At 44.9% G+C, this 10,776-nt stretch overlaps 1 protein-coding gene across 1 annotated transcript in view; it reads right to left on the bottom strand.

Moving 5' to 3' along the window:
- Defb115 (defensin beta 115) overlaps positions 1-2,097 on the bottom strand; it is a 5,449-nt gene extending 3,352 nt beyond the window's left edge. The window contains exons 1-2 of the mRNA XM_013352239.1: positions 1,992-2,097; positions 140-304 (exon numbers count right to left, since the gene is read on the bottom strand). Of these exons, the coding sequence (XP_013207693.1) occupies positions 140-304; positions 1,992-2,085 (259 nt within the window). The 5' untranslated portion in view covers positions 2,086-2,097. The remainder of the gene's footprint in view (positions 1-139; positions 305-1,991) is intronic.
- Between the last annotated feature and the right edge of the window lie 8,679 nt (positions 2,098-10,776).

Raw genomic sequence — 10,776 nt, 5'->3', positions numbered from 1 at the left:
GACTCCTTGCAATGAACATGGATTAATGAGCCCTCTGCAGCCCAGCAGGTCCTGAAGATTAGAGCAGAGAATCTACGTGTCCCTACTTGGCCCTGATGACTGTTGAACTCTCAGGCTGGGAGTCGGACATGATACATACCTTTCTTTGACTGGTCTTTGACTGGAGGCAAGTGATATAGTTTCGACTTTGATATTTGGAGACAGCAAACAGTTAAGTCCCCACATCTCTCTTTCTTCTTCTCAGTGGTCCTGCATTCATGTCTGCATTTGCCCATTCCATAATAGCACGTTCTCAGCCACCCATCTGTCAAAGGGAGCAGAGAGGGATCCTGAAGTAGGTAAGGAGGGCACACCCGAATATCCTGAGGATGTCGGCAGCCGGGCCTGTGAGAAAGGTGGGTTCCGGGGGGGGGTATTGAGACCCCAATGTAAATTACAAATTCTCTCTCCTTGTCTTCCCCCAAAGTTCTCTCCTGGGAGGTAAGCTAGTGTTCTCTCTCATCAGGACACTCAAACCGGAAAATCAAGTTCATCTCAACTTCCCTTTCCACTTATGTATCCCATGAGCCCGTGCACTGGCACTCTCTGAACTGTCTCATAGCCACAGCTCCCTCCTCTGCCTCAACTGTTCTCTCCGGAATTTAGCCCAGTTTGCGATCAGTGCTAATCAAGAACGGATTTTTTTCTTCTTCCCATCCCCCTTTCTCTAGGGCAACAACAAATGATTGACAAAGACCTTCACCTTGCAAGGTTGACCCAGCAGCAAATGATGCAGCTGGGGTGAGGAGCTGACTCAGCCGGCGAAGCACTTGCTACCTAAGTATGAGGATGTGAGCCGGGGCTGTCAGTTCCCACATAAAAGTTGGGCACAGCAGCACACATCTGTAACCCCATCACTGGGGCAGAGGGACCAGGGAGATCTCTGGGTCTACTGGCCAATCTCCGAGTTCCAGGTTTAGAGGGAGTGCTATCTCAAAAAATAAGGTAGTATCAGGCATGGCGGGCACGCCTTTAAATCCCAGAACTTGGAAGGCAGTGGCAGGAGGATCTCTGAGTTTCAATGAAAGCGAATTCCAGGACAATCAGGGCCATACAGTGAGACACTATCCCAAATAATCATTAACGATCATCTTATTATTGCGTGGAGCGTGACTAAGGAAGACATCTGATGATCGATGGCTGCCTAGCACGTTCAGTCTGAAATCCAGACTCCCCTACCCTAACGACAGCTTCATGCCTTTAGCCCACGATGAACCAATGTCCACCCACACATTTCCCACCACGTGTTCTTAGAACACGATGCCTCCTCTGCTTGCTTCAAGGGAGAGGTGCAGTAAATATGCTGGCTACTGTAAGGCATGGTACCAGTGGAGGGGACTGAAGCGAGAGACTGGGTTCAGACAGGAGATACTGGAAGCAGAGGCACTGATGTGCGCTGCGGGGGGGATGGTGCGGGCGCGGGCTACCTCGAGGCACGTGCTTTCTCTGTGCCTGCATTCCCCAGCCTCCCTAAAGAGAAGCATCACCTTGGCCACAGGCAGCCCACAGGAAAGCACATTGGCCCCCTCCACCCTCCTGTTCTCTTCTCCCGCCTCCTGTTGCCTCCTACCTCCCTCTGTTCCCTCCTCCCGTATACCCTTTTCCCTCCTGCCTTACTGCTCACCTCCCGCCCTCTCTCCTCTGTTCCCTCCCTTCTCTCTTTCCTCCCTCCTAGCACCCCCTCTTCCCTTTCCCTTCCTTCTTCCCCTCCTCCTCCCTTCTTTCTTCCCTATCACCATCCATCTGCTCTTGCCTCCCTCCCCTCATTCCTCCCAGCACTGGAGGGTGAACTCAGAGCCTCACACGTTCCCCAAGCAACTCTACCACCACGCTAGATCCAGTCCCAAAGACGCAGGCACAGTATGGTTCTCTCTCAGCAGACCTCAGCAGCTCCCGCTTTCCCAAAGGGTAACGTGGAATTCCCTTTCCCCTTCTCACCCCCGCTTGGTTACCTGGGGAAGTCTGAGCCAGGACCACAAGGACAGCTAAGGTCAGAAACCAGAGCTTAATGTGTCCTGAGAGGGCCGAGGAGCGAGTCAGCAGCATGCTGAATGTGCTGGGAAAATTCCGACTGCTTTTGGTTTTAATGACCGAGGTAGGGCCTAGTCACGGGCAATAAATCCGAGGCTGGCAGAAAGCTGCACCACCCGGACTGCCTTCTACAGGTCACCACTGAAAGTGACTGATGCAGTGTGCAGGGTCAGCTCTGGAATCCCTCTGGCAAGGGGCCAGCAAGCCTGCTGCTTTGCGGACAGTGAGGATCTAGGCCCCCAAGAAGTCTTCCCTGCCGCTCTCCTGCCTGGTTCTGCCCCATGTTTGCCACGGGTGGAGCTGAGTCTTTCTAGCTTACCGTCCCACATACTGGTGGCCTCGAGGGACAACTGTGAGCCTGAGAGCCCTGCAGGGGGCAGACTAGCGTCATCTCTGTGTGCCCAGCGCATGCGGAGCAGGTGCTGCTAGTCTTGGGCAGTATTTCAACACCAGCACCGACTGGACTCATAGGGTCAGCAATTATAGATAGCAATAGAAGGGGAGAGGTGGAGGTCATGTTGGGGTGCAGGGTGTGTGTGGGAAGGGGTGCTGGGGTGGGTAGAATCAGGGCACACTGTTTACGTGTGTGAAATTGTCAAACAAAAGGATTTCTTTTAAAAAGCATTGGCTGGACAGGCAGGTGGGCTGTAGATGGGGCTCAGTTGACAGAGCTGGCCTGGCAGAAGCCCAACCTTCAGCTCCATTCCAGGACAGGGGAGGTAGGTGAAGGCAGGAGGATCAGAAGTTCAAGGTCATCCTCAATTGTGGAGTGAGTTCAAGGCCAGCCTGGGCTACGTCAGAGCCTGTATCCAAATAAATAAAAAGCAGGAGGAAGAAGATGGAGAATAAGCAATGTGTGACCTTTATTCATATCCCGCAGACCATGTGCAGAGTCAAAGGGTGAGCAGGGCAGAAACAAGCTGGGTGACAGCTCATGTGTGTGTGTGTACATGCGTGTGTGTGTGTGCACATGTGTGTGTTGTGTAATAATATAGTGCATATGGTATGAATTTATGTGTGAGGTATGTGTATGGCATGGTATACATGTGTTTGTGATATGTGTGTGGTGTGACATGGTGTGAATGTGTGTGTGTGTGTGTGTGGTGTGGTGTGGCATGTGTAGTTACTTTAGGCAGAGTAGTTGAGAAAGGAATCTATGAGGAAGTGACATTAAATGAAACCTGAATGTCCCGAGGACTTGACTCATCTAAATAGAGTCTTCCAGGCAGAGAGAACAGAGAGGGCCGAGCCCCAAGGCAGGAAAGGGCTGAAATCCCAGAAATGGCAGGGCCACCTGCATCGGACCTTACATGGCCTTATGGGATTTGTTCTGACTGAGATATGGGGCCAGGGTTACTTTTAAGTGATATTTCAAATCTGACTTCATTTTCTTCACCTGAAACGTATCTGGGCTGGATGGAATGCCCCTGGGGTGTGCTGGTGTCGCTGGCAGCGTGATTTGTAGGTAGCAAAGAAAAGCATGTTTAATTCTCACAGGAGGACAAATCAGAGCCTAGATCTGGTGCTATTTTACATAACACCATTCAGGCTGGCAAAGCGGGGTGCTCTCTGGGAAAAACACGAAACATCAGGCTGTAGACGGCCTGGCAAAGAGTTCTCAAGATGAAACCCAAACAACCGAGGTTTGTGAGGAAAAACTGGTAATGATCGTTCTACGGAACTGGAGACTGAAGCTCAGGGAGGGCAGCTGACTTTCTTGGGGACACAGGTTCACTAAGATCCTTCCTGGTCACTCAAGCCTTCACCTCACCATCTGTGATCTCCATCTTTTGAGATTCTGAGAATGCTGAGTGTGTGGAATCTTAGTCTGTGGCTTCCTAGGTCTGCTGTTTGATTTGGAGTTTGTTCCTTTGATTGCTGAGTGGCAGTCCACAATATGAAACATTCATGTCTTATTTTCTAGGATGGAAGTATTATTTCTCACTCTTTTGCTTTTTGAGGCAGCATCACGCTGTAGTAGCTCAGGCTGGCCTTCAGCTCATGGCATTAACCCCAGTTGGCCTCAAGCTCCATCCTTGTGACTTGAGCTCCCGAATGCAGTGATCCACCCAGCTGCATTTCACACTGTTTGCATCCTAGAATGCAGTCATCCACCCAGCTACATTTCACAGTTTGCATCCTAGAATGCCATGTCTTCCTGGTCTCAAACTATACTTCTTTTTTGATTGTTTGTTTTGTTCATTTTTTGTTTTTTGAGACAGGGTTTCTCTGTAGCTTTGGAGCCTGTCCTGGAACCAACTCTTATAGACTCATAGAGTTCCACCTGCCACTGCCTCCCGAGTGCTGAGATTAAAGGCATGCACCACCACTGTCCGGCTCAAATTGTACTTCTTCACTGGCTAATGATGTTGGACATCTTTTTTTGCTTCTTTTTTTAAATTTTTTTCTTTTATTATTATTATTATTAAAAATTTCCACCTCCTCCCATTTTCCTCCCTATCCCCCCACTTCCCCTCCCCCTCCCTCTCCAGTCCAAAGAGCACTCAGGGTTCCCTGCCCTGTGGGAAGTCCAAGGTCCCCCCTCCATCCAGGTCTAGGAAGGTGTGCATCCAAACAGACTAGGCTCCCACAAAGCCAGTACATGCAGTAGGATCAAAATCCAGTGCCATTGTCCTTGGCTTCTCAGTCAGCATTCATTGTCAGCCACGTTCAGAGAGTCCAATGTTGGACATCTTTCAAGTATTTGTCATTTATAATCTCCTTGGCTAAATTTCTATCATTGTCTTATGCCCATTGTCTATAAAGCTGATTTTGATTGTTTAATTTCCAGAGCTCCCCCCTTTTGTTATTAGACATAAGCTGTTTACTGTATACATAGTTAAAACTTTTAGAGTATGAAATATTTCTACACTAGCCCGGAATGAAGTATAACAAAGGTTTATTTATTTGGGGATAAAGAAAAAGGGTAGCAATCTGCAGTTCTCTGTGTGTACTGGGAACTGGAACTGAATCCAGCGACCAAGAGGCCCTAGCACCCTTCACATCTGCATATATAGTGCATAAGACCCACCTGAAGTTGGCCAGTATTTTAAAGGCTATTGGCTGAAGGAGTTCCCACAGCACCTCCCCCTCTTATCTAAATAAAAGAGTTTAAGCCTAATACAAAACTATATACAGTAAGAACAAATATCAAGTATAAAAATTAGATTACATTCAGCATGAACAACATCAATCAAGAAACATATACTAAATGTTTTAATAGTTATTTTATCCCAAGGAGTCTAAGTCTTATATGAGCAATGTCTTGGCAAAGTCATAAGAGGAAAGTAACTATGACTATCTAGTCCTCAACCCCATTGAAAACCGGAGAAGGGGGATAATATTACTTGAGTAAACAGGAAGTGCAATCAAGCAACTTTTAAAAGTAGCCAGAGACAACTGGGCAATCACCCAAAGTCTCATTTGTAATATTGTGGCAAGCAACTTTGGTTAAGGCCTAGAGTAACTGACAGACCATTTTCAGAGGCAGGAAATTTTTTTAAAAACCATCTTACCCTGTTTTGGCAAGGTTTGGCAGTCTTTTTTCTTGTATTCTGCTTGTCCAGTCTGGACACCATGCATTTTGTCACTGGTAGAGGTAGGGGCAGTTCTTTGCCCAAAGACTAGTTTTGCCCAGAAGAAAACAAGCTCCAAGTGGAGTGTCTTCAGTGCCCAACATTTTCTCAGGAATAGATCAGTGCTTCCAGCAGCAATTGTGTCTCACATCAACAGAATCCTAAATTATTTAAATGCCATATTCTACAGTTTTTTGAAGTGGTTGAAGATTACCTATCTATGTTAAATATAATCTCTGTACATCTAAAGAACCTGATTAGTCTAACTATACATATAACAAACATGGATAACTATTGACCTATAATTCTTAATACCCATATATTTTACAGACTAAGGCTTCATTTTAAAACATTAATCTTTAAACAAGTTGCAGAAAATGACAACAATGACTTCAAATGTAAACAATGTATAAGCATCTTGATCAGAGGTAGAAATGTATGTTACAATATGATAAATATATCCTAAAATTGTATCAATATACAAAATGTCTTAAGCGGAGGTAGAATCATGCATGCATACAATATGACAAAATGACTTTTCATAGGTGCATAAATACTGTAAACAGAAATAGGAGTATATTCACTATAACAAATATAATTTGAATTTGTATCAATATACAAGAATCGATATCAATGTAAATTGTCTATAAATAATAGCTCACAAGTATTCTCACTATTACTCAGTATTATTATTAGTATAAGCTCACACTAATCTACCTATTATCCCATCCAATCTCCCCTGCTTTTTCTTAAAGAGATCTCTCAGCCTACTTAATTTTCAACCCCAACCCTATACAAGTTATAACCAAGCCCTAATAGATGTTCCCTAACCCAGAGGACAAACTTTCTTGGGAGAGGGGATAAACAGAGGCTGATCGCTCATTTCCCAACCTCTCAGACCCGAATAATCACACAGAAACTATATTAATTACAACACTGTTTGGCCAATAGCTTAGGTTTATTTCTACCTATCTCTTATATCTTAAATTACCCATTACTATTAATCTGTGTATCACCACAAGGCTGTGGCTTACCAGGAAGGTTCTGGCAGCTACATTTCTCTCCTTTGGCAGCTAAATGGAGTCTCCTTGACTCCACCTACTTTCTCTCTATATCTCTGTTTGGATTTCCCTGTTGGCTTTACTCTACAAAGTCATTGGCTGGAACTTTTATTCACCAACCAATAAAGCAATACATATACAGAAGGACATCCCACATCAGAAAACAATTTCTCGCAGTCTTTAGTTTTCCTTTAAGTTTATTCAAAGGTGTGCTCCATCTTTAATCTGAGCTCAGGAGGCAGAGGCAGGCTGATTTCTGTGAGTTTGAAGCCAGGGTGGTCTACATAGTGAGTCCCAGGTCAGCCAGGGTTACAGAGTCAAACACTCTTTAAAAAAAATTATACTCCCTTTATGTCATTATTGACTTCTAGTTTTATCTCACTGTGGTAAGAAAATATATAGGCTATCTTTTAATTTTTAATTTTTGAATATTTGTTTTGTAGTTTAAACTGTGGCATATTCTAGAAGAAGCTCCATGTCTGTACACGGTGGGTAGTTCTGCAATGACTGTTCTGTGTCCATCTGGTCTCCAACACACCTCACTTCTCCAGCCTCTGCATTGGTCTCTCTGCTTACTGCACCCACTAGTGAGAGTGGAGTGCTGGAATCTCTGTTATTGCACTGAAGCTTATCTTTCTTTACCTTTGGGTCTGTTTTATAGAATTGAACGCCCTGCACTAAGTACACAGATACTTGTAACAATTGTATCTTTTGTTGAATTGCTCCTTCAGTCATTACCTGGTGGCCTTGTTTCTGATGTTGTGGGGGGGTGTACGCGCACGCGCGTGCGCGCGCACACGTGTGTGTGTGTGTGTGTGTGTGTGTGTGTGTGCATGTCCCAGAATTCCTTTTATTAAATATAAGTACAGCTACTCCTGCTGACTTTAAGTTTTCTTTTGCTTAGAATACTGACTTTCTGCTCATCTGGACACATGTACATTGGTGAGGTGAGTTTCTGGGAGGCAGCTTGTGGTTGGATTGTGTCTCTTTATCCTTTTGTCTGATCTGTTTTTATTTTTTTTTTAATTGGAGAATTTAGTCTGTTTACATTTAAGTTTATAATTGACAGGTAAGGACATTTTGACATTATTTTGTTGACTTTGTTCTAGTTGTTTTGCATATCTTTATTGGGAATCGAACCTGGGTCCTCTAGAAGAGCAACCAGTGAGTGCTCTTAACCACTGAGTCATCTCTCCAGCCCCTGCAGTGACCTGTCTTCTTAGTAAGCCACTTTCTCCTGGGGATGCATCTTACAATTCTATTTTACATTTGTTCCATTGTGAGTAAGCTGAACAACCCTTTACCTTTATCAAACGTTCATATATCTTCTTTGGAAAATTGCCCATTTGGATTGGAGGCATGCCTGCTCGACTGAAACTATCTGGACTTGCTTATGACTTTCATGGAAGATTGGAAACTGCTAATTTACTTTTGAGTCAGGTGCAGGATTGTTTGGGGACCTATTTCACTGTCAGGTTGTTTGTGTTTCTTTCAAGGACTTGGTTTATTTCATATACTAATAAAAACTGGAGGTATATTACTCCATGCAGTTACTGTCCTCTTACTGCCATGGGGTTGTAATTATAACCTCCCTTCCAGTCCATAGAAGTTCATTCATTGTATCTTCGAGGGAGCTGCCTTTGGTTTTAGTGACTCATCTTTATGAGTGTCAGCATTGTGGACTCTGCTCTCTATCTCTTGATATTTCATTTCTTCTACTCATTGTAGGTTTAATTTTCTCCTCTTCTTCTAATTTCCTAAGGTAAAATTTTCAATTTGAATTTTAAAAAATGTTTTTTCACAAAACAAAACAAAATAACGAACAAACAAAAAGAGCCAGACATGGTGGTATACGTCTTTCACGCCAGAGGCAGGCATATCTCTGTGAGTTCAAGGCCAGCCTGGTCTACAGAGTGAGTTCCAGGACAGCCAGGGCTATGTAAAGAGACCCTGTCTCAAGAAAACAAAGATAAAATAAAAACCACTTCTTCCTTCCCAATGTACTGTTTCTTGGTTATTTCTTTGAACCAATGGGGTTGGTGGAGACGTGAAATGGAGACAAGACAGTCTCAATAAGACCTGCTTTTCTATTTTGACTCCAGTTCCTGACCCCTTCTATTTAATAATCCATGGAGTTGGGGCATAAAGGGTTTTTGTTCTTTTGCTTGCTTGTATGGTTTTTAAGCATCTCCCTATTTCATGGGGATTCATACTAGGGCTAACAGCCAGAGAAAAAGCCCACTGTTTCCTGCATACCGTGACCCACTGGTCTGCTGCAGAGGTACCTTCACGGAGCCTTTCTACTCTTGTTGGATATATACAGGAAGCTGCACATGGATAGAAAAGAAAATGACCCCATCTAGGTTTACAGAAACTTCCTGTTGAGCGTTCTTTCCATCAAACCACACGGGATTATATCCTGTCTCATCAGGCTTCATTTTCCTTTAATAATCTCCATGCTGGGCACAATTGTGTCATGCAAATGAATGGTCCGACAGCAGAGGTGGCAAGGCCTTCTTCCTTCTCCGCTTCATCACTCATGATGCCCATAAAGGTGACAGCCTAGATCCCTTGCTGGATAAAGCGTTCTGGGCTCCTCAGGACATAGAGCGTTCTCTCTCAGGAGCCATGATTTTCCCAATGCTGGCCTTCATTCTCTGTGGGTTGCTAACTCGGAATAAAGGTAATGGACCTGATTAAATGAGGGTGATGGAGTGAGGGTGAGTAGTTACACAGCCTCCAGCCCCTGCCCTGGTTCCTTGGGGGTGGGGAGCATCATGTAGGGAGAACCTTGGCTCCGGGAAGAGCAGGAGAAAGGGTCTTTCTTCTTCTGGCAGCCCTTGCCCCTTCTTCTGTCATGGGCATCCAAACATCTGGGGAGTCCTCCGAGATGAGTCTCCCGAAGGCAAGAATCTACTCCATAGTCTGAGCTGCCTGGAGATCTTTCTGTACAACCATTCCCTGCCAGCTTGACCTTCCTCCACTTCTGCAGCTGCTCCGCGGCTGTGTGTCCGACAAGTGGGAACCTTCTCTACCTCCTAAACTCTTAGTCCTGAGACCACCAGCAGGGGGAGATGCTCACTTCACCGTCTTAGATGCGGTAAACAATGCCCAGCCTGTATATCCTGCAGAGCTGTCTTGTGCAAGAGACATTAAGTTTGTGATCCAAAAAAGGATAAAGATGTGGTGGGGGACATGTGGCTGATGAGGAGCTTCTGATTTCAGGTCAATATGAAGCACTTATCCTGCTTTAAAAAAAACAAAACAAAACAAAAAAAAAAAAAAACCACTGGTACTTTTGGTTTTAATTGAGAAATGTTTGCCACTGGTTTATGCATAAAATATCAACACAATTAGTCTAAGCTAAAGAAACTCTCCAACCTAGAAACCCCACTTCAGTCTTCCCCTTCGGGATCAATCAGTGCCACTAATTTCCTGAATGCTCTAGTATGCGTGAATCTATTTCCATGCTTGTCCCTTGTAGCCTCTTAAAAATTCATCTGTAAATGAACCATGTGGCTTCTTCTGCAAATGGACGGGCAATGCGCCTTAGGGGCTTTCTTAAGAGACAAGATCTCGAATGTTAGCAAAGCTGACTTCAAGCTTGCAGCCTCCCTGTGCCAGCCTCCTTAGTCTTGGGATGGCAGGCATGTGCCACCATGCTCAGATAAGGCTTCCTATTAATACATAGCCTGCTTCGTTATATTTAATTGATCCATAAACTTTGGGGAAAATGGGATTTCTCCCCCTTGTTTAATTGCTTCACTACAGCTGGATCCCAGCTCTTTGTCACCGGTATTCTCCAGGGGAAACTTGCAAACTAATGTGTGCTTTTTCCTTTTGAGAGCAGGAAGAGGGGGGGGAGAGAGAGGGGGGGGGTAGAGACAGAGAGAGGTTGAGAGAAAGCCCCATCAAAGGCTTCTTTTTGTCACCCCCAGCTAAATGTTAGCTTCCCAGTCATTTACCTGTGTGTTTTCTATTATGATCTACAGCATGCTAAGTGCAATGCTGGCTCCTAGGGGCTGTGGTTGGGCTTCGGAATATCCATTCCACTAGATTTCTGAACCCCC

The sequence above is a fragment of the Microtus ochrogaster genome, linkage group LG8, assembly GCF_000317375.1.
Source record: "Microtus ochrogaster isolate Prairie Vole_2 linkage group LG8, MicOch1.0, whole genome shotgun sequence".
NCBI classification, from domain to species: Eukaryota; Metazoa; Chordata; class Mammalia; order Rodentia; family Cricetidae; genus Microtus; species Microtus ochrogaster.
This window is presented reverse-complemented; position numbering and strand designations above follow the sequence as displayed.